Source organism: Zalophus californianus, chromosome 6 (genome assembly GCF_009762305.2).
Source record: "Zalophus californianus isolate mZalCal1 chromosome 6, mZalCal1.pri.v2, whole genome shotgun sequence".
In the NCBI taxonomy this organism is placed as follows: Eukaryota; Metazoa; Chordata; class Mammalia; order Carnivora; family Otariidae; genus Zalophus; species Zalophus californianus.
Window position 1 is genome coordinate 145,261,536 of NC_045600.1, and position 23,587 is coordinate 145,285,122.

At 59.4% G+C, this 23,587-nt stretch overlaps 1 protein-coding gene across 3 annotated transcripts in view; it reads right to left on the reverse strand.

The window, feature by feature from the left end:
- Window positions 1-23,414, reverse strand: part of FAH (fumarylacetoacetate hydrolase) — a 33,191-nt gene extending 9,777 nt beyond the window's left edge. For 2 of the 3 annotated variants that reach the window (XR_004820140.1, XR_004820141.1), the window contains exons 1-13: window positions 23,242-23,414; window positions 19,143-19,253; window positions 18,385-18,506; window positions 17,888-17,937; window positions 15,461-15,551; window positions 12,732-12,829; window positions 12,572-12,624; window positions 10,009-10,108; window positions 9,135-9,265; window positions 7,745-7,820; window positions 5,942-5,988; window positions 4,015-4,117; window positions 3,209-3,326 (exon numbers count right to left, since the gene is read on the reverse strand). Coding sequence is in view for 1 of the 3 variants with exons in the window: in XM_035728124.1 (XP_035584017.1) it covers window positions 3,209-3,326; window positions 4,010-4,117; window positions 5,942-5,988; window positions 7,745-7,820; window positions 9,135-9,265; window positions 10,009-10,108; window positions 12,572-12,624; window positions 12,732-12,829; window positions 15,461-15,551; window positions 17,888-17,937; window positions 18,385-18,506; window positions 19,143-19,253; window positions 23,242-23,322 (1,186 nt within the window). In the remaining 2 variants the exon portion in view is untranslated. Of the gene's footprint in view, window positions 1-3,208; window positions 3,327-4,009; window positions 4,118-5,941; window positions 5,989-7,744; window positions 7,821-9,134; window positions 9,266-10,008; window positions 10,109-12,571; window positions 12,625-12,731; window positions 12,830-15,460; window positions 15,552-17,887; window positions 17,938-18,384; window positions 18,507-19,142; window positions 19,254-23,241 lie in introns of all 3 variants that reach the window. The other variant, XM_035728124.1, reaches the window with a different exon arrangement.
- Between the last annotated feature and the right edge of the window lie 173 nt (window positions 23,415-23,587).

Sequence of the window (23,587 nt, forward strand, 5' to 3'; positions counted from 1 at the left end):
CTCCCGCCCCAGCCAGTACTTCCGAAAACACTTCGGGGCTCGATGCTCCAGGCGCTCAACGAAGGCTGAGGGCCTGCACCGGGTCCGCAAGCACCACAGAAACCCTGGAAATAAGACTGGCCACAGAGATGGCCATGAGCACAGAGAGGACCATGCGCACGGAGAGAACCACGACCACGGAGAGGACCACGACCACAGAGAGGACCACAAGCAAGGAGAGGACCATGACCATGGAGAGGACCACAAGCCACAGAGAGGACCACGAGCATGGAGACGACCATGACCACGGAGAGGACCACAGCCACGGGGAGGACCACAACCATGGAGAGGACCATGAGCACAGAGAGGACCACAGCCACGGAGAGGACCATGACCATGGAGAGGACCACAGCCACGGAGAGGACCATGACCATGGAGAGGACCACAACCACGGAGAGGACCACAGCCACGGAGAGAACCATGACCATGGAGAGGACCACGACCACGGAGAGGACCACAACCACGGAGAGGACCACGAGCACAGAGAGGACCACAGCCACGGAGAGGACCATGACCATGGAGAGGACCACAGCCACGGAGAGGACCACAGCCACAGAGAGAGAACCACAGCCATAGGGAGGACCTGAGCTGCACCCCGGCTTCCCCTGAGCGTGACCCCAGCAGGCAACCCACCTGCTGTCAACCCGAGCTCTTTGCTCTGTAAACCAGGGCAATGAGTCCTTGGCCGGGGGCTCCTGTGAGTGTAAGATGGAGTCAGGGCGGCGTATGCGCTACAACATGTTGGCCCCTGGCTGGTTCTCAGTAAACCCCAGCGAAGCGGGAATCAAGCCGTGACAGGGCCGTGGGAATGGTGAGCGCCCGAGCTCTGCCTGCACCATCTCTACCAGCTCCACTTCCTTAATCAGCCAACAACCGCATGACTCCTACTGTGTGGCTGCACACAGTCAGCCTGCAGACACGTGGGGCTGGAGCTTGTCCTGTCAGCACCGTGCAATCAGCTGAACAATGACCCCAAAGAGCTCAGGCCCTTGGCCCTGGAACCCGTGTCTCTTACCTTACGTGGCGCTTTTTGCAGGCGTAAGTTAGGGGTCTTAGAGGGGGGATGACCCTGGCGGGCCCTAAAGGCCGTTGCGAGTGTGCCACCGAGACAGGCAGCAGCGGAAGAATCTGCGTGAGGATGGCGGGAGAGGCCGGAGGGATGCGGAGGCCAGGGGACGTCCTCCCTGAGAGCCTCCGGGAGGAGGGCGCCCTGCCGACCCCTGGGTTTCAGACTTCTGCCCCGCAGAACTGGCAGAGAATGAAGCTCGGTTGTTTTAACCCAGCAAGTTTGTGGCCGTTGGTGACAGCAGCCCGAGGAAGGAATCCAAGCTGCATGCCAAGCCGGGAAACAGACGCGCACATGCTTAACCAGAATGCAGTACTTTCAAGGCCCCGCTGTGCGAGCAACCAGCCCGGGCACTACTGGCGCTGAGCACCACCTAAGTCCGCAGGCTCTGCGGGTGGCCCCGAATCAGGGCGCATTGAGCAAGAGCCCCAGGGGGCCAGGACGGGCGACGGGAACGCAGACTCCAGGCACCCACGGCAGGACCGACCACAGGGCCAGGCACAGGATAGCAGTCCCCGCTCGGAGGGGTGGCCGCTTGGGGTGTGCACCTGCACAGAGGGGGCGTGAGGCTCGGAAAGGCTGCTCAGCAGGCTGTGCCGACGCACAGAGGAAAGAGAGGCATGAGGACGGGGCCAAGGAAGCGGGTGACAATGTGACACTCGGGCTGTGAGCATGGAGGACTGGGGCAGGCGTGCCCACTGGCCCGCACTCGAGGGTTCTGAAACGCGGCCTGGAGAGATGCACAATGATGGCTGGAAAACAAGGGGTTCAGAGTCGGGGGCCTGACGAGAAGCTGCCCGGGGGGGGGGACCTCGGTTTCAGCGCCTATGGGCAGCGAGACCCCAGGCAAGCAATTTAACCCTGCCAGGCGCTCCCGAAGACCAGACCCTGCATTTGTCTTGTTCACGACTGGAACCCCAGAATGGGACTCGCAGCAGGTGCACGGGAATGAAGGAATAGGGGCGCCTGGGTGGCTCAGTCGTTAAGCGTCTGCCTTCAGCTCAGGTCAGGATCCCAGGGTCCTGGGATCGAGTCCCACGTCGGGCTCCCCGCTCAGTGGGGAGTCGGCGTCTCCCTCTACCCCTCTTCCCTCTCATTCTCTCTCTCTCTCAAATAAATAAATTTAAAAAAAATCTCAAAAAAAAAAAAAAGAATGAAGGAATAAATCGGCTCCCCTCATCCTTACAACCATGCTGTGAGGGTAATTTCTGTATCGTTAACTCCATTTTAAAGATGAGGAACCTATAAATAAAATCTTAAAAAAAATAAAATAAAATTTAAAAGTTAAATCTTTAAAAAACAAAAAAAACCTCTGCTCCTCCCCCCACTCATGCTCTCTCTCTCTCTCTCTCAAATAAATAAAATCTTTCAAAACATAAATAAAAAAAAAGAAGAAGATAGCAGGAGGGGAAGGATGAAGGGGAGTAAGTCAGAGGGGGAGACGAACCAGGAGAGATGATGGACTCTGAGAAACAAACTGAGGGTTCTCGAGGGGAGGGGGTGGGTGGATGGGTTAGCCTGGTGATGGGTATTAAAGAGGGCACGTTCTGCACGGAGCACTGGGTGTTATGCACAAACAATGAATCATGGAACACTACATCCAAAACTAATGATGTAATGTATGGTGATTAACATAACAATAAAAAATTAAAATTGAAAAAAAATAAATAAAGATGAGGCACCTAAGTCTGGGAGGGTCAATGACTTGCTGAGGGTCACACAGCCAGAGGGATCTGGGGGTGGGCTCGGGTCTGCCTCTGGCAGTCGTGGTGCCCGAGTGAGAACACCCGGTGGGCAGAGTGGCCTGGCTCAGCCCGGTCACAGGCCACGGGGTCGCGGCACCAGGACTACGGGAGCCTGCCGCTACTCCACAGCTTCGCTCGGGAAGGAGGGAGACAGAGCGGATTCCTGGGGTCTTCCTGGTCCCAGGGACTGAGCTTCACAGCCCCTGGCGGCCAAAGCTGGGGCGGAGGGTCACAAGCAGACGGCAGGGCCCGGGAATGCCGGAGTGGGGACGAGATCGCACAGACGGCTTCTTGGCCAGAACAGGGTGCGCAGGCGAGTGGGGGACGTGCGGAGCCCGCTGGGCCTGGCTGCCCTCACCTGTTATGATGACTTCATCACCGTCCAGCAGGAACTTCCTGGTGTGTCCGTGCCCCAGCTCAATGGCCTTTGTCCCCCTCCACGACAGCTCCAGCATGCTGCCAAAGCTCTCTGGCTCCTTCGGCAGAGGAAGCGGAAGAAATCCACACATGCGCTTCCACCTTGGTGAGCATGTCGGCTGCAGGGCGGACGCTTGGCAAAGCCGAGGAGCCCCGGGCAGGGACGGGTGGGACCTCTGCTCCGGGCCCTGTTTGCGCTGTTTGGGACTTGGGCGCTTCTGTGGCCGCCCTGGGGGCTGCAGCGTACCCAGACGCTGCCATGCTTGACACCCTCCCACTGGGAAGAGATTTCCCACCGACCCACAGGTTGCGGTCAGGACCTTGCAGGAAGTAACCTGCACATGCACCATCCCAAAGTCACCATCCCCTAAGGTTCTACGACTCTCCCATGAGCTTAGGGTGGCATGGGGGTGCAGGGGACACAGCAGTGGGGTCACCTCATCCTAGGAGGGTGCATGGGAGCTGGTGACAGCCAGACACCATGGCCGCTCCCTGACGCCCCTCACATGTCACCCTGTCCCCTGAGCAGACAGATGCAGCCTCCCATCTGACAGTGTCTCTAGGACTGGACCTGGAAAGGAAGCCCCCGTGCACCCCCCACCAGATGAAGCTGTAAGAAGGAAGAGTTGTCAGATGCACCCGCCCCTGGTGGGAAGTCCCTTCTGCAGGACGCGCTCAGGGCCCTCGTGTCTGTGTGCGGAGTAGGCTGTCTACACGGGCAGCACCCAAGGCCATCGGAGACTCCACCGGCCCCGCTGATGGTTCCAGAAGCCAACAGGTCCCCTGGGCGAAGGTTGCAGCCATTGACGGTGTGGTGGGTCAGCTGCTGGAGCATCGTCCAGTACATGTACTGCAGGCAGGGACACAGAGGGGGACAGGGAAGGTGGCTCAGCCCAGCCTCCTGGTTGGCAGCTCACACAGCCACTCATGGTAGACAGCCTCCCCTGGGCTCTCTCCCGGTGCCAGCTCGCCCCGGTCGCTCACAGCAACCACAGGCTCTCCTCCTGGGGTCCTCCCCGTCCTTCCGGCTGTGCACTGGCCTGGGCTCCCCGGCTCCTTCAGGCTCCCTAACCTACATTCTCCAAGAAGGCAGACCTTCTCCCCGCTCAGATGCTCAGTCTGCAACCTGCCCCTCTGTCCGCAATCACACACTGCCCTGTGAATACCCTGAGGTCCTGAGTTGGCATGCTTTGGGACCTCATCAAGCAGAGGCTTCTTAGGAGCAAAGAGCTCACTTGCATCCCCCTTTCCCGACCCCGGGCCTACCCCACCTCCCTGGACCTTAGAGCACAGAGCAAACAGGATGTCAGGCAGGCCCAGGAGTGAAGGAGCATGAAGGGAGCTCCACCTGGGGAAGGGGGCCAAGGACCATGGGGTCACCAAGATGCTCAGAAGCAGTGCCAGCCCGCGCCTCTCCAAGCCCACAGCTTCTTAGATCTGCCACTCTTGGAGCCACATGTCTAGACGCAGGAGAACTTAGAAACGGGTTCTTGCCCAAGAGCCCCCTCAAGGAGGCCCCCTGATTCCTTGGCCGCCTAAGGAGCCCAGAACAATGTCCAGTTAGAAGGGAGACTAGAAGAAACAGGACTACGTTGGTCCCGAGAACGCTCACATGTCCAGTAACCACGTGAAAGGTGCCCGGGGGAGGGGTGGGGAGACGCAAACCACCGCGCCCGGAGCAGCTGAAGGGAGAAGGCGCACGGCCGCCGAGCCGGCCAGGGCGTGGAGCGAGCGGCCGGGCAGCCGGGATGCCGGCGGGCTGTGGGCTGCGTACGGGCTGGCTCGAGGTCCTCGGGAAAGTGTCGGGAAGCCCTTCTGGACCGAGTATATAGACGTAAGTGCTCTGAGCAAAGGGCCCAGCGACTGCGCTCCTGGATACACAGCCAACTGGAAAGTGCCCGTGTGTGCCCCCAGGATGTGTACTGGATTGTTCCCAGGGAGTCTAGACTCGCCGCAAGTGCGAACAACGCACACGTCCGCCAAGAGCGGAGAGCCAGTGGTGGAACGTCTCCGAGACAGGAATGAAGCCCCGCTAGGATCAGCACACGGCCGGACCGCACGGCCACAGCGTGGAGCAAAGGAAGCTGCAGGGAGGAGAGCACACACTGCACCCTTCCATTTCCATAAAACTGAAGAACAGACCAATTTCGTGCACTGCCACACAAGTCCAGAGAGAGGTCCCCCTTGCAGGGGGAGGGGTGGCGATGACGTGACTGGAGGGGGACAGTGGGGGGCAGCGGAGGTCCTGCAAATCTCCATTCCCCTGCCCCGCTGATGGCCACGCAGGGACGCTGACTTTGTGAAAATTAATTTAGAATTTGTGCATTTTCCTCTGTTTGTGTTAGGCTTCAACGAGAAGCTCAGTTAAAACAAACGTAAGGCACTCGGATCAATCTATTCCCCACCAGGACAGAAGCAGCCAGAGACCAGACGCTTATAGGAACATCGATTGCTCCCCCAAGGAAATCACCGGTCACGTCTACGCAGCCTGCATCTGGAGGGATCCCTGTGGCCTCGCGGCCTCTCTGGAAAGGATCAGGGCCACAGAAGCTCCAGGCCCACGCGCCCAGCCACCACCGTATCCCGGAATGGCTGCAAGCCTCCTGTTCTTGCCGGGAGGATGACCCCGCGTCCCGCACTTCCAAGAGGCAGTCTGCCCAGCTTCAAAGCTCACCTTAAAATTGGACTTGCAGATGGTGGCTGCCTGGCTCATTCCTTCTCCTGTTGAAAACACAAGTAGCATCGGCAAGGGGACTTCACGGATCAAGAAGGGGGGGAACACTTGTAAGGGAAGCGGTCGTGTGGCCCGTGAAGCAGTGGGCTCACAGCACATCGGAGCCGGGGATCTGCGCCGAGGTGATCACCTGAGACAGTGCGCACGTCGAAACCTACCTGCCTCTCCCCCAGACGGGCAGCGTCCGGTTTACGACGTACTTCAGCGGTATTTATCATAAACAGGCAAGGCACCAGGCCACTGCTGTTCCATTTCCCCACCGTGCTCACACCCAGAAAGCCCTCTGGCTCCCTCAGAACCCGTGGCCCTGGCTTCCCCCCCGAGGCTGCAAGGACAGGTGTGCTCCTTGGCCCCAGGTCAGGTCAGGGTCCCCACGCCGGCTCCGGACCACACCTGTCACCCAGATCCCCACGGGGCCGTCAGAACGGCACGTTCGGGACTGGGGAGGGGAGGGGGTCTTGGAAGCCACCCCTGCTCTCAGTTCTCCCCTTCTAGGTCTTTCTACGTCTCCGGACACTGCACCTTCTTGATAATCCCGTCCCTTCCCCAACGGGGCATTCCCCGGGATGTTTCCAGGCAGGCAGACGAACCCAAGACAGAAGTGGGCCCCCAAGAGGGTCTGTGGGTAGGAGACCAGCCCAGATCCAATGACACCAGGTTTCCTCTCAGCCTGGCCAGTAGGCCCCGAAGCGACTTGGGGTGAACCCCTTGCCCTCTCTTGAGCTTCGTTTTCACACAACGTATAAATGAAAGGACAGGGCCGCCATAGATCTCCAGAGAACACGACACTGCATCTGTGGGACATTTCCTAGAGCCCCTTCCTCTGTAGGGTGTCCTGTTCCCGCGGTGACAGTTCCGCCTCCTGCTGCAGGGGAACCACTTCCGTGAAGGGCGGGGAGCTGGAGCGGGCGGGGCATACACCAGACAAGAGGAGGAGAGAGACCCAGGCCCGAGTGTGGCCAGGGGTCTGAGTGCGGCCCCCCGGCAAACCCTCCCCCAGTCCCAAGGGCCCCCACCAGGAATGGAAATGACACCAGCCTCTTCCTAGGTACCAGCTCTGCTCTAGACCTTTACAGGGTCCACCTCCTTAACCCTCACAACCACACTCTCAGGTCAGTGCCATTACTGGCCCCTTTTGCAGACGACACACTGGGGCGCAGGCAGGTTCAGCCACTTGCCCAGAGCCCCCACAGCTGAGCAGGGGTGGGGTGGACCCCAGCCATGGCCTGCGGAGCCACGTTCTTTACACTAACACTCTATGGGCTTATTAACAGAGTCGAGCTGAAGAGCCTCCGGGGGACGTGGGCCCCGTCTGCGAGGCTGTTAGGGCCGACCCAGGGTGGGGTGGGGGGCACTGGCTGTGCGGCCCCGGAGAGCAGAGCCAGGCTTTCTGGCAGGCCCTGGATGGAACATGGGGCACAGGAGGGAGGGGTCAGGTGTGTGCGAGCGGAGGCTGGGCAGACCCTGGCTGGGGGGCCGACGAGGGGATTCTGGCAGGGGAGGGAGGTCCCGGACTCCGTGCTTCTGGCCCAGAGAGTGGAGAGCGCAGTAACCGGCCGCGAACGTCCTCTGGGCTTCTGTGGTGTCCTCTGAGCAAAGGGCATCCTGGCCCCTTCCCCTTCGCAGGACCCCCACAGCTCCATGGCCACAGCAGGTGATGCCGTCTCACCGCCCCCACCCCCCAGAGCTCAGGGGCGATCAGGCAAAGGCCCCCGGACACCTCCCCCGACACCTCGACAGTACCTTTCAGGGTGACAGAGAGGCTGATGTCGAACGTGTAGGGCCGGTCGTGGCGGAGATATGGCAGGGGCCTGGGGTCCTGTGAGGGCAGAGCACGGCACAGGGGTGGCTGGCAGATGGCGCTGGCCCAGGGGGCCCACAGAGCACCAGCACCTGCTCCCCCCACCCTACGCAGGGGCCCCCAGCCCCAGGCAGAAGGAGCTCCCCGCACAGTAGGGACCAGGGGGGTCACATGTGCCAGGCTGGGGAGAGAAGCCGGGGGAGGAGCATCCGCAGCTCAAGGGCACAGGGGTCAGATCAGAGGTGCCCCAGAAAGCCAGGGAGCAGGGACGCGCAGCCCTGTCGGTGCCGGCCCCATGGAGGCAGCCCCACGGCCAGGCCACGGAGTCCACACGGCCAGGCCACGGCGGTGCTGCTGGATGGGCAACACACGAGTAAGCTGGGGTGACTGTAACACTTCCGTGTTTCTTTTTAGGATTAACTTGATGGCCAGTGACACCAGTGGGGATATAAAGTAAAAACAAACTAACAAAAAAAACCTTCCTTTTCTAAATACATTATCTGAGTTTAAAAACGAGAGCTGCTTTAAAGGAAAACATCAAAAAAATCACAGGCAGAGGTAGCAAGAATTGCGAAGACCCCACAGGGCAGGTGTTTGGGAAGGTCTGGCTCCCGGGAAGGCAGACAGGAGGTCTCCCATGACAGGCAGCTGTGCAGGGGTGGGAAGGGTGCAGCATGGCCCACAAGGAGGAATGAGGGTGCCTCTTCGTGCGGCATCGGCTCGCAGGCAAAGACTCCAAGCGTGCTTTGAGCAGAGCAGACATGAGCGTGGGAGGGCAGCGTGGATGCCGGCGCCCCAGGAGGGTGTTGGGCGGACGGCAAAGGGCTGAGAGCAACGCAGGCCTCGGGGAGACCCGGGAGGCGGGGACACAGAGCGCAGGGGAAGAGCAGGGGGCCCACGCTGGAGAGGTCACAAGGCCAGAGCCCCTGGAAAGGGCGCTGGGACCAGGACACACCCCGGTTGCCTGGCTCCAGGCTGCATTCTACCAGTTGGGCTCCAGGGGGCACCCCCGCACAGAACAGAACTTGGTGAGGTTGTGCAAGGTGGTGGCACTGGCCAGGACCCCTTCTCTTCCTGCCGACAGGCCTCAGAGGATTCCGAAGGGTACAGAATTCTGCGTTTTCCCCCAAGAGCTGGGTGGGGAGCAGGGAAAGCACAGGCAGAACAATGGGGGCCAGGCCTGCCTCAGGCCACTGCAGGGGACCCCCCCAGCACGCGGGCAGGCAGGGGCACGGAGCTTCCCTGCAGATGCAGACAGCGTGGATGGCCGGTGGGCAAGCAGCCGCAGAGGCACAGGGCCCGGGCACAGCTTCCCGCAGAGGGAATGCTTACCTGCTCTGGGTTGGGCACGGCAAAGGGCATGAGGGCCTCCATGGGCACCACCCACGGAGAGATGGTGGTTCCAAAACTCTTGCCAAGGAACGGCCCAAGAGGGACATACTCCCATTTCTGAATGTCCCGAGCTGCAAGAGAAGGGCCGAGCAGGGCTTACAAAGGCTGCCCAGGGCCGCGCCCCAAGGCTCCATCCTCTCCTCCACCGAGGAGCACCTCCGTCCTGCACGGAGCCCTGGCCCCGGCCAGGTTGCCCCAGACCACGGGGACCACGGGCACCATGGGCACCATGGGCAACAGCATTCAGGGCCAAGAACAGAGGTCCTTTGAGGTCACTGTGCCAGGTTACAGCAAAGAGAAGGATGACCAAAGGGCAGGCAGGCATTGCCCCGGGAAGGGGCTGGAAGCTCATCCTCCCCCTGGGGGCGGGGAGGGCAGACACTTCCCAGGACTCAGACAGGAGGCGTAGGGGTCGGGAGCCGCGGGGACACTGAGCTGCTTTAGTTTGAAATCTCAGCTCAGCAATAACTGCAATCTCTCTGTGCCTCAGTTCCTCACCTGTGAAAGGGGGATACTAAGGTTACCAGACCTTGTGGGGGTTCAGCACAGAGGTGCTCACAAACATCAGCTGTGACGTCAGCCTTGTCCCTGGTTGACTTACAGGAACACAGGAGATCAGAACAGGGAGGTAACGGGCCCAGGACTCAGAGCTGAGAAGTCTGCGCGACACCCAAGCCACGCTCCCCACCTCTGGCCAGCACCAGACCCCAAAACCATCCACGGCTTCTGAGACAGGGCCCCCAACACCCAGTCTTCAGCCAGAGCAGGGCGCGCAGTGGGCCCGACCTCAGGACGCCCACACCCCAATAATTACCGCTCCAGTCGTTCATAAGAACCATTCCAAAAATGTGCTCATGGGCCCTGGAAATGGGGATCGGCTCTCCAAAGTTGTTCCCAGGGCCTACAAAGAAAGCCTGATGTGGGGGAAAGTTGATTAGAATCGGGGCACTGGGCTGGAGGGCAGAGGTCGGGCATGTCCAAACCTGGGCCAGGGACCAGGACAGCCACCAGGGACCCGGCCGGCTACGAATCCATTTCTAAGTCATGAATGCGCTTGAGCGGGCAGCTGGTCACCTCGGGAGAGTGGGGAGAGGCAGGGTGCCGGCGCCACCCACGGCCTCCGGACCACTCCAACCCCGTGGCAGCCCCACTCCCCCTCCCTCAGCAAGCCCCAGGCCACTCTGCTCCTTCCCTTGCACCCCTGCACATACCCCACACGCTGCACTTCAGGATCTGACAGCTACACCGGGCATATCTGGGTGTGTACTTGTGTCATGCAAAATCAGCAGCCTGCCTGGACCCATAATGCAGCCAGGAGGGCCAGAGGGGGCATCTCCCGCACCCTCACCCGGAGCCCTACCCCTCTGCGGGGAGACATCACCAACATGGTGCTCAGGAACCAGCAGAATCCCGAAACATCCTCTCAGGAAGAAATGGGGAAAATAACTGTCAGGCACACACAGAATCAGCCGTGACATTTGCAAAACCTGTCACAGTTTGATTTGTTCTGTGACAGTGTTTAAACACTGCAAATCTTTTAATCAAGATTAAAAAAAAAAAACCCACGGGCACCAATTTCTATAGAATCTTATCACATCAAGTGCAGATCATCTGCGCTCCCCACCCTGCACCGTCTCTCTGCACAGCGATTTTCTGCCTCTACTCGGCTTGCTGTCCACCCCCAACAGGACAATTGGCCTGTAGACGGCCCCGCTCCAGGGCCTCTGGGCTGGCAGACCTCCTCTCGGGGTCTGCGTGGCACCCTCACTGCAGGAAATGCAGGGCTGGCTGGGAAGGCCTTGCCGTTTGGAAGTGCCCCACGTTCTCGCCTCTGGATGGAACCACAAGAATCACAGAGCAGGGCCGGAGGGACAGGGAGCTCCAGCCTGCCTCCAACCAGCCCTGGCTCCCCAGTGCCATGGCCCTACCAAGTGGGCCCACAACCCCTTCTCCTCCACCTGCCACAAGGAGACACTCAGAGCTCCCCGGGACATCACCTAAACCCACGGGTGCTGATGCTGGGAAGCCCCCCACCACCGTGCCTGTCTGCACTTCCCCCCACTGGGCCTGGCTCTGCTACCCACCCTCTGACCACCCCCTGAGCTGCACCAGAGTCTTCCGTCCAGTTCAGCTCCTCCCCCTCTCAATGTCTTCGTCCCCCCACCTCGGGGACTTCCCAGAGTTCAGCGTCCCTGGTGAAATGCACAGCCCTGCAGCATGAGGGGTCCTTGGGGATGAATGTCAGCGTCCTGGGGGTGAAGCGATGGTAGGTACCACCGTGCAGGACGCTACCCCTGGGGCAGAGTGTGGTGGGGGGTGTTTGGGATCTCTCCATGTTATTTCTTACAACCTGATGTCACTCTACAAGTATCTCAAAATGAAAAGCTTAATTTAACCTGTGGAGGGCCTGTTGGGCTCGAGGGGGTGCCCCCGCACAGAACAGAACTTGGCGAAGTTGTGCCAAAGTAAAGTAAAACAGCCCGACTGTTTTACAGCCACGGTTCTGAGATTACGTGGGCCCGACCACAGCTGCAGGGGGGCTGGGACAGGTGACCCCTGTCATGTACAGTCTATCGATATAGAACCTACACACACGCGGGATTAGCAGGTGCAGACCCTCGGCTCCTACGGAAAGTCCTGGGCCTACATCAGCCAGTCAATACCTAACCTTGTTTCGTGTGTGTTTCTGTCTAAGGGCACCTTGTCCAACAACTACTGTGGACTCAGGAACATGAACGCATGAGCGCCGGCCTATCCAGCACGGACGTGTTCTCCGGAGGGCGTGTCACAAACACCAGATGATGCTACAGCACTACACTCAAGGGGTAACTGAAACAGTGAAAGCACCCCCTCAAAAAGGCACAAAGATACAAAACAAGGGGCGCCTGGGTGGCTCAGCTGGTTAAGCGTCTGCCTTCAGCTCAGGTCACGATCCCGGGGTCCTGGGATCGAACCCCGCATCAGGCTCCCTGCTCAGTGGGGGGGAGTCTGCTTCTCCCTCTGCTGCTCCCCTGCTTGTGCTCTCTCTCTCTCTCTGTCAAATAAATAAATAAAATCTTTTAAAAAAAAAAGATACAAAACCAGGTGGCTTTCAGTAGTGAGAAGAGCACGTGTCCAGTCTCAGCTGGACCAAGAAGGCAGAGCGTGGCACACACACACTGGGGACTCTGATTCTCTGCTACTCTGTGCGTGTCCGCCCATGACCCCTGCAAGCTCTGGGGTACTGCGGGGGAGTTACCGGTTAGCTCTTAGCAAGTTCACAAACACGGAAGGCGTGTGAGGATGGACCGTCCCTGGGACGGCCGGGCGGGGAGCCCGGGCAGCCCTTCCGGGAAGCGCTCCCGCAGGACGCCCGCACAGAGACCGGCCTGGCTTACCATCTCCAGCTCCATGTCCAACAGCTTGCAGGCGCCATAGACAGGAGGCTTAGCTGAAAGCGGGTGGTAGAGAGAGGATGTGTGGGTGCCGGGCCCCGGAACTGGCCGCATGGGCACACAGAGCGGGGACCAGGGAGGCCTGGGCGCTGGGGCCACTTACAGTCATCGGGGCTCATCTGCCCCATGGGCCTGCGGATCGGGGTCCCGGACACGACGACGGAGGAGGCGCGGCCGTGGTAGCCCACGGGAATGTGCAGCCTGAGAAAGGGGGAGGAAGGATGCCCGACCGTGACACACTGCAAAATGAATTTCTACAGTTTTCAAAATTAAAAACAAAAAGGAGTCCACACATACACACATGGTTCCAAAACCAAAAGGTAGTCCCAAGCATCCATCCACGGGCAAAGGGATAAGCAAAGTGGGGTCTACACACACCATGCACGAGGGCCACCCGGCGAGCACTAACATGGGCGGAAGCACCGGCCCGAGCCCTGACTCGGTGAGCCTCAGCGACACCACGCTGCCTGGCTCAGAAAGACCAGCACGATCCTGCTTCTGCGCCGTGGCGGACAGAGCCGGGGCAGGGGGCCTGGCGAGCTAGTGCTCAATGGGGACAGAGCGTCAGCTGTCCAAAATGAGAAAGTTCTGGGGGTGGATGGTGCTGACGGGTGCACCCCGGTGTGAGTGCACTTGGTGCTGCAGAGCTGGGCACCTCACAGGGGTTCCACCATCCTGGTGCCCAGCACCAGCGTGCTGCCGACACTGTTCCCCCGTGGGGAACAGTAACAGTCTCCACGCACACACCGCACTCAGAACAGGCCGGCACCACGCAGGGTCCCTCTTCAAACTCTTCCCAGACCCTCCCCACCGAGGGTGCTGGTGCAAACTCAACCCGGGGCAGAGAGGAGAGCGTCTGGGGCTTGGCTGAGGTCACCCGGTGTGGCACGCTGGCCCTGAGCATCCGACCCGGCCGGTCTGACGGCAGAGCAGTGCGGGGCGGCGGGAACACTACCAAGAGCTCGGTCTCTAAGACAGAAGAGCAGCAGAGGAAGTGAAAAAGGAAAGTGCTCCCAAATACCAAAACACACAGTAAAGTGATTTAAAATAGGCTGGTGCGCTAGGAATGGACAGCCAAGCGATCCAAGCCCCGAGCGTAGGTCACAGCGCAGCACGTGACGAACAGACTGCTCATGTCTGCACGAGTCAGACCTTGCAGTGGGCTCCCCGAAAAGTTTTTTCCACATCCCATCCCCCAGAAAACGGGAAGGTGACCTTATTGTGGGAAAGGGCCTGTGTTAAGGGTCTTGAGACGAGGTCATCCAGGATCATCCAGGGAAGCCCTAAATCCAGTGACACAGGAGGCCCGGCAGAGTCAGGCCCGGGGTCGCCTGCAGCCTCCAGGAGCTGGAGAAGCAAGGGCACAGACTGTCCCCTGGAAGCTCGGAAGGAGCGCAGCCCGGCTGGAACCTCGGCCCCAGGCTCCAGCCCCCTGAGCCCTGAGGTATTCATTTCTGCCGTCATGAGCCCCTGGTTTAGAACAATCAGACCGGCGTCCAGGAGATGGGTCCAGACCCACACCTCCCGTCACGTGGACAGGGAAGTTCCAGGGGGGTACACATCTACATCTGTACAAAGTGAGGCTACAGGAAATGCCAGGGGCAAAGCACAAAGACCATCTTCAAGTTCTTGGGCTGGAAAAAGCCTCAGGATGACAGGAAAGCCAATGTCATTTAAAAAAATGATGGACATGTTTGACTTTGTGTAAAGCTTCTGTATGGGGAAAGAGAGCAAAGTAAAAAGATGCCACACTGAGAAAAAGTATTTACGATGCATGACCGCAGAGGATTCATTTCTATTACATATAAAACATTCTTTCAAATTAATAAGGGAGCAGGGTCGGCACAGAGAAGCTGGAATGTCTGCGAGAGAATATGGAAAACGGACAAGAGTTTGGCCCCCGGGAGGAGGGACTCAGAGGGGGTCCCCGGGAGGGTGGGCCCCAGAGGGCTAGCCCAGCTCAATCACAATGTGCACACATACCCCGTATAATAAAGGCTACATGCAGAGAGTGAAAAAGGCACAGCCGCGGGCCACCTCGCCTCAAACATCCGGAGAGAAGCTGTTTGCTCTCACCTGCCTGCACGGGGCAGAGCCTGGTCTGTCTGCGCACCTGCTCTCCCAGACTCCCCCGCCCTGCTCTGCAACCTTGGCCTTGTGGTTTCACTTCTCTGGGTCATTAACCTGCTGTCTCCTTCCTTCCTCCTTCCTCGTCTTGGTTCTGACAGACATTCCTCGGCCTGGGCTCCGTGCCTGCCGCCGTGTTCTGGGTAACCGCCACATCCAGCGGACAGCACGGAACAAAGGGGCACGGATCCGGGCTCAAGGATCCTTGACCTGGGAATTAGGAGCCGCCTCTGGCCCTGTCTGTCCTCGGGCAAGTCAACCCTCCTCGGCCTGTTTTTGCTCCCGTGAAACGGGGCTAACGGCGGTTACAGGCTTGGAGACCCACGAGCCCCTGCGCGGATCCCAGAAACGTCTCACGCTGTGAGCTGACTGCACTTTGATAAACAGCACGGACGCACTTGAGGATTCTCAGGCATCAGAAAGTTCCAGGCATGGAGAAGGCTAGGATTCGAGGCGTGCCCACGGAGCAGGAAGACACGGCTTACAAAGGAAGGAGCCTAGAAGGGCCATACATGCTCGAGGACGAACTCCAACCTGTGTTCTCTGGACGAAGGGGCTTGAGGGACAGAGGGGCGGTCCCTCTGTTTCCGGAAGTAGTGGATCACAGGCATGGGGGTCCCCCCTCCCCCCGCCCCGGTCTCTCGGCCCTGGGGAAATGTGCTGCTGGGAAAGGAAACACTGATCACGCTCTGGGCCCCGACCTACCAATTCGGCATCAACGCGTTCTCCTTGCCGCGGAACATGATCCCCACGTTGGTGGCATGCTGCCGGGAGGAGTAGAAGTCCGTGTAGTCACCTGCAGGGCAGACACGAGAGATCCCAGCTGTGGCAGCTGCCCAGCACAGGGCGGGCCGGCCTCAGGGACCGGGGCCAGCCGGAGCCAGAGGAGGACGCAAGCGTGCAGGCGTCTCGGCCATGCCCGGGCCTGAGAGCGCACCCCTCGGCGTGATGCAAATGCAACACAATCGAGCCTCACTCGCAATTTATCTTGAGAACTCTCCTCTGAGAAACAAATAAGGAACGAGGAGCCAAGACTACCTGAAATAGACCGCGGATGCCCCTTCCCTTGCCCGGGCTTCCCACCTCTGCAGGCCCGACCCAGGGCTCTGCTCCCCACGCCTGTGCTTGAGCTGCACCTGCCACCTGCATGGCTTCTCTCCCGCACTTGTCTGGGTCCAAATCCTGGCAACACTTTGAGGCCCTTTCCCCCACTCTCTCTGGCAGGACTGCTCCAGGAGGAAGAGGAGGAAGGGAGGAGAGGGGGAGGGGGACGAGGGGGAGGAGGGCATAGGTGGTACGGGCCCGGAGGTAGAGCGGGGGACGCAAGGCCTTCACGGTCCCGATCCCAGAGGTAAGAGCTGAGGGATGCCTGGGAAGAAGAAATCTGTAACCAGAAACAGGAAAGGTCACACTCGGGGCAGAGCCTCACAGGGCAGGAAATAACAAAATAAAGTGCGGATCACGGGCGGCGTCTGGCTGGCTCGGGGAGGGGGAGTACGACTCGTGATCTCAGGGCCCTAAGTTCAAGCCCCACGTCGGGGGTAGAGGTTACTTTTGATAGAGTCTTTAATAAATAAATCAATAAATTACTTATCCTAATGCCTCGCATACAGTGGGCCCCAAATAGAAGTGCCCCCTTTGCCCGTGTGGGGGTCCCTGCGGCCCTGCTGTGGGTATTCCAACTCAACAGATTCAAAGATCGAATCTTTTTCACATAATAGTCCTTCAAAAAACTGTAAGATGGTGCCTTCGAAACCACGAAGAGCAGGGCAGGTGTGTATCACTGCAGCACCCACTCCGGACGGAGGAACTCGGGGCCGCACATTCAGCAGGGAGACCCTGGGGCCCTGGCAGGAGCCCACCGCACAGCCGGTCACAAAGGGGTCACCTCAGAGTTCCCACTGCTTGTCCGTCTTCAATACATGTGCGTTAAGTCTGCATCGTGGTCACTGGCAAGGTGCTGGGAAGGGTGGCGGGGGTGCAAGGTGCGGACAGGAAGCCCCCCACCCCCAGGGGCAGGTGCGCAGGTCCAGAAGCTCGCACTGACAGGCGTGACGGTGTCGTGTACCCGATGCTACTGAACTGTACGCCAAAATCGTTCAGATGGTAAATTTTATGTTATGTGTAATTTACCACAATTTAAAGACACGTTTATAAGACCACCTGAACTAAAAGCTTATTTTTCCTTAATAAAAAATATAGGTTACGAGAAACATAAGGGAAAGAGTAAGGGTGATATCGGGGGGACATGCCGCTTGGGGGGGACACAAAGGCTTATGCACGGTGTGATTCTCTCTCCATGAAGCTTCCAGAAGAGGTAAGACTGGAGACGGATGGACGGTGGTTGCCTGGTGTGGGCACAGGGGCTGAGGGGCTGGTGTTTCAGGACCGGGCTGGGGGGCCAGGCTGCACCAGTCCTCAGACGGCCTCCAACTCTCCAGACAGTGTCCTACAATGGGGGGGGGTGCGCCCTGTGGGGAGGGGGGTTCTTAGGACACGCGCAGTTTGACCGGAGCTCTGCACTCTGCACACGTCAGCTGCTTTAACCCTCAAACCCTAGGACGGGCTAAGTCCTGACTCATGCCCCTATCCCCCTGTCCTTTGGAAGGACATTCTCCACGAAGAAGGATGCAGGCCGCAGAACACAGCACAGGCCTGCCAGGGCCCCGCAGCCCCAGATTCCGGAAGCCTCTGAGCACAAGGTGCACCAGCACCCCGGGGCTGGGAGACAAGGGTGCAGAGCCTCCCTCTGCTTCAGCTAAGGGAGTTTGCACAACTGCAACTTGCCAGTTGAAACTTCCATCAGACTCCCTGCCGAGGATTCAGACAGGGGCTCTCCAGGACTCTCTTTCCTCAAACCCCCGCCTCAGACTCACAGATGAACTGGGAGCACATCCTGCAGCCTCGCAGACAGAGCGACTTGCTGTGAAGGGCGCCAGTGCCGACTGCAAATCCCAGCAGCCAGCAACCACCCAGCGAGGGCTCTGGCTTTTGGACTGGCCTGGGTCTGTGCAGCGCAGCGGGTAGAGCCCAGAACCCTGCCCTGCTCCCACCCCCGGCAGGCAGGAGGCCCCAGCACCCCGGCAGGCATCATGGCCCACTGAGCTGCTCGGGTACAGGGACCGTACGTACCTATGGTGGCCGGCAGGTGCATCACAGCAGAGGCCTGGGCAGTGAACGCACTGCAACACAGAATCAGGGCTTCAAGGTCAAGCACAAAGTGGGGTCCCTGTTCTGGCCGCCCACTGCAGGCTCAGCCCCTGCTCACAGTCTTGGGCTGGCCTGGGGCCAGGCTGGGCTGCAGCAGGCCACCCTGGGGAGGGCATGTTCCCACAGGAGCCATGATGCCTCCTCCCTGCTCCTATTTTCCTCTCTAGAAAATGGGCCAAATTACTCTTTCTCTGGAAACCAGACATGGACATGAAGGTGCTGATGAGTGAGTGGGCTGGACCCGGCGGGGACCCTGCAGTCGGGGCACACGGGTTCTCCCAGTCGGCCAGAGCCCCGCCACCAATACACAGTGGAGGCAGGGGCTGGAGGAGACGGAGGCGGCCGAGCTGTGGCTCAGAATGGCCCTGACCACCACACTGTCCCCTCTCACCACCCGCCCACCTCCGCGTGCCCCTCACCGTCTCCGAAGCTCCGTGTCGTCTCGCAGCCTGGTGTGGCTGGTGGACAGCAGGTTCTGCAAGAACGCTCTCGCCTCCTTCCAGGCAGCCTGGCCCAGGCCCATGAAGCTGTTCAGAGCGGGCTACACGGGGACAGAGAGGGCGGATGGCACATACAAGAGGCCGGGGAGAGAGGCCAGCCGCCTCCGGGGCCTTGCACTGCCAGGACTTTCTCTCTGCCCCTGGAGTTGGGGAAAGTGTCGACCCCCGCCCCTGGGTTTGCCCGCGGTCGGCAGATGCTGGGAGCCACTATCTGTGTGGGGTGCTGCCGGGGACACGGGGCCTGGGGTGCTGCTGGAGGGGGCTGCGTTCCTGCCATGGAAGCACACCCTCCATCTGCCATCTGTGGCGGCTCAGTCCCCACGCACCCCTCCAGCTAGGCTGTGAGGTTCTTAGCCGTGGTGGTGGGACAGGGGCAGCACCGTGGCCTAGGGGCTCCGATACTTGTAGCCACGTGATGTGGGAGAACCGTGGCTCATTTCAGATGAGATCCCCATCATCTACTGAGGATCTGAGTGCTGTGCCAGAGGGTCGTTGTGAGGACCGGACGGGAGGCGTGTGTGGAACTCCCGGCACACAGGAGGTGCTCGATAAACACCGTCCTACGTCCTGACCCACAGAACGGGAGGTGACATCACAGTGCCACGGACTTCAGGCTGACTCCCAGCTGGTGGCATTTGTAACAAATCCAGCAGACATGCCGTGTCACGGAGTCCTACCTGATCGAAGACATCCTGGTGTTTGGAGAGGACAGGCCCAGTGAAGAGGTGCTTAATGACACTGAGGTCCAGGATCTGGTCGCCAATGGCCACGCCGATCCTCCGCCTTGGCTGCGAGGGAGATGGCATGGTCAGCACTGGGGAAGGCCTTGGCCAGTCTTGGTTATTTACCCGAAAAACCTGTCTAGTGAAGAGCCCGTGGGTCCCCCCTTTAGATGGCCCTCTAAGGAGAGGGACTGAAGAACTGGATCCTTAGCGCCTGACCCCAACTCCCTTTGTCTCCCTGTGGACTGAGATTGCTCCAGGGACCTCTGCCCTGGCAGAACCTGGGACCCTCTCTGCTTCTAGGACCAGAAAAGAATCTATGTTCACTGCATGGGAAATAAATCCAACATCCCTTGGAAAGGAGAAGGCAAGTGGCCTAGTTCAAGCCCCTTATGGAGGCAAAGTCCCCAGAGAAGTTCCTCAGGAGCTCACCACCTCACCGAGCCACTGGATTATTTCCCAGAATTGACCTAGGCCTTCCCTTGGAGGAATTTCTTTGCACAGCAGAGCAGAGAGCACCCCCGGCACAGTGCTGAGAGCCAGGGGCTTGGATGAATGAGGCCTGCTCTGGCTCAAACAGGGCAGAGCTCAGGTCATGAGGGACCACGAAGCCACGCAGCTCAGAACATGCAGGGGAGTTCCTTGCCACAACATAAAATCCCAGCATCAGCTCTGATTCCTGGCCTTCGATCCAAGACCCTGAGCTTTGCTGGTCAGCAAAGAACCGGAGACCCGACCTCTGGGAGCCCTGCCCTGAGCCGAACCCCCAGCTCTCCTGGGTGACCAGCTTTGCCATCTCGGCTCTAGAGAGCCTAGAGGTGGGATGACAGGCTGGCCTTCTCCCCGCTGGCTGCTCATTTCAGCAGGCTGAGAGGAGGTGGCCATCTCCCCGTGCCTGTCAGGCCCAGGGACTGGGGCAGACGAGAGCCACACCCTCAGCCGGCCCTGCCTGGGGGGCCTGGCTACCCCTTCCCCGAGGCACTGCTGACTCCTTGGGCCTCGGTCTCCCCCTCCGGTAAATGGCAACGGACACAATGATGAGCACCTGGACCTCAGTGGCCACCCCCCACGGGGTGTGCAGGGCAGACCCTGGAGCCATTTTCTGACCCTGGCCTCCAGGCCCACTGAAGAAGGAGCCAACGCCACCGAGCAACCTCCAAGACCTAGTGACGAGCTTGGGGCCAGCTTCCCCAGCTGTAAGCAAAGCCCAGAAGCTGCCCTTGTGCACCCAGCTCTGACCTGAGGACCCCAAAAAACAGGGGTCTGTCTACTTTCAGGGCGCTTGGCTGGCTTCATCGGTAGAACGTGTGACTCTTGATCTCGGGGTTGTGAGTTCGAGCTCCATGTTGGGTGGGGAGATTGCTTAGAAATGAAATCTTTAAAAAAATAAAAACAAATTCAGGGAGCTTAATTTTTCAGTGCTAGATGTGAAGGGGCTCCTGGCTGGGATCCAGGACCCTGAGGCCCCACCCGCTCTGTCACTCACCATCCTGTCTCTTGGGACGAGTCCCTAGTCTTCTGAGGGCTCAGGGTCCCCTGCCTAACGTGAGGAAGACAAATTTGGAAGAGATATCCCACTGGTCTGACTGTGAGAGAATGCATGTGCATTGCCTCTGGGTCGTATCTGATGGACAGCTGTCCGGAGGAGAGCCTTACCCCACTCCCAGCACGGGGTTTGGGAGCTCTCCCACGTGGGGTGCAGTCCCAGTTCTGTCCTGACTGGCTGTGAGACCTGCGGCGGGGTTCTTAGCCGTTCTGAGCCTCAGTTTCCTCCTCCATGAAATGGGGACAATAACATAATAACAGGTTTGCTGTGGGAGTTCAATTAATATCTGTAAATCTCTTATCATGAGGCCAGACACAGGGCAGACATCCATTCAGACAAAAACCATTACGAAGCCTCTTCTCCACACCAGCAGGACATGACGGCCGCTAGAGCACCAGGGACAGAGGAGGGATTGGTGTGGGCTGTCCGGACGCAAAGGCATGGGCACAGGGTGCGGTGACAGGCAGTAGGTGTGGCTGGGGTGCAGCAGGGAGCTCGTTCAGTGAGGGTGCTTAAGGGATGTGTCTCCGAGTCCTGGAGAGTGAGAGGGAATTAGGCCTGCACAGAGTAGAAGGAAGAGTATTCCAGACGGAAGAAACGATACATGCTAAGGTCCTGAGGCGGAAAAATGCTCTTAGAATGTTCCAGAAACTGAACGGCAGCCCGTGTGGCTGGAGAGAGCAGAGGGCCAGCAGGCAGAGGCAGGACCAGACTACAGGGACTCTAACAGCTTGGCCAGCGGCTGCAGACCACTGTGGGCGGCACCCCCATCGCCAAGGTCATCATTCCCGTCTTCACAGACAAAGCCTCCTGTGTTCTGCCAATCCATGAGCACCCCGAAATGGGGGGAGGGTGTCTCATGTGCCTTTGATCCCCGACCCCCCTCCCAGAGTATGGCCCAGAGTTGGGGTTCTTAGGCATTCCCTGAATAAGAGAATGAATGAAGTAATGACGGGATTAATTCACTAGTGTTCCACCCAAATTATGAAGAGCTGGCTGCTGGTGTGCAGGGGAGAGGCTGTGCCCTGGCGAGCACACCAGCCTGGAGAGGCAATGGTGACCCTGCCACGTCCAATGAGGGCAGGACAGCTTCAGATGAGGCCTGTTCCCACACGCACGCCCTGAGCCTTCCGGAAAGCCCGAGGGGCTGCGTGCTTTTCAGAGAGCCACAGGAAGGGGCTCTGTCTCCAGGCCTCCCCAGTGGCTGTCCCTGCATGTTCCAATTTGCCAGCAGCAGGGGCCTGGGGTCCAAAGGCCACCAGCCACCCTCCAAGGGGCATTCATTCCAGAGTCCTGGACTCACCAGCCTTGGGGCTTGGGCAGAGCGTGGTTGGCTAACACAGGTCAAGGGTTAACCTGCCTCATTGTATTCCTGTCCCTCCAGGGGACTGAGAGTTAACTTTCTGTGTCCTCGCAATGTTTGCTCAGGCCTGGCCATTGTGAAACCACACACTGGCTCTTGTAGACCAAGGCATTTGCGGCAGGCAGGCCCACAGAAGTCCAGCCACTTGGGGGTCAAAGATCCGCCATGGGGGAAGGGGCAGACTACACTTACTAAGTGAAAGCTCCTTTTTCTGTCCAAAGGGCTTCTTCCAATGAGCAAGGGAATGCCTGGCAGCCCACCCCAGGAGCTGAAAGAATTCTAGCTGGAGGCAGATTAATTTGACATCTCCGAGCCCACCGCTGAAGGCCAGCAAATGTGCTCATCCCTCTAAAATACTAAAAATGTTGAGGTCCTCAGCATTCCCCCGGTCCTAGTGTTAAGGTCTAACCTGCGAGATGAACAAGGAGCCATAACATAGTATCTTGGGGGCAGGAAACCACAATGACTTTGGAGGAAGCAGTAAGACCAGGCGCTTCAACTGCTCAGCACCAATAATGGGACTTCGGGGTGCCTGGGTGGCCCAGTCAATTAAGCGTCTGCCTTCAGTTCATGGAGCCCCGAATCGGGCTCCCTGCACAGCGGGGAACCTGCTTCTCCCTCTCCCTCTGCCCCTCCCCCAGCTCCTGCTTGCGTGCTCTCTCTCTCTCTCTCTCTCTCTCTCTCTCTTGCGCGCGCGCGCGCGCGCAAAAAATAAATAAATAAATAAATAAATAAATAAATAAAATCTTAAAAAAAACAACTCAATAATCGGACTTGCTCTGCTTGCATGGGAGAGACAGCTGCAGGTTCTGTTTCATCCCACACGAACCCGCCCAAACAGGCGCAGAGGCTCAATTATGTGCACATCTAGAAAGTTACCAGGCGGGATTCGGACCCACATACACTGGGCACCACAGGCTCCTCAACAGAGAGCCCCAAAGCCTCCAACCGCCCCGATCTCACTCCCCCTGCCCCCAGTGACCTGGGGGGGAGGGGCTGCCTCCGCGGGGCGCGTCCAGCAGGGGAACCACAGGCCGGCGTCCTGCCTGGTGGGTACTGGCCACAGGTTTCGGGGATTGGGGCGGGGGTCCCAGTGGAGGGGGCACCCTCCCGTTCCCGCCCGGAGGCCGAGCGCAGCAGCTCACGTTGCCTGGGGTGGAAAAGACGCCGTACGGCAGGTTGTGGATGGGGAAGTCAGAATCCTCGGCCACCGCGACGAAGGACATGCTGGCCAGTAAGGAGCAGGGCCGCAGGCTGCACTCCGCTGGGTCAGACAGGATCGCGCTCCAGCTAGCTCTGCTCCCGACCCCAAGGCCCCGCCCCCGAGACTCCACCCCCAGGGCTCCGCCCCCACGACCACGCAATTCCACCCCGGCCCCGCCCCCGCGGCTCCACCCCCTCGGCTCCGCCCCCGCGGCTCCACGGCTCCACCCCTGGCTCCACAGCTCCACCCCGGCCCCGCCCCCGTGGCACCAAAGTTCCGCCCCCTTC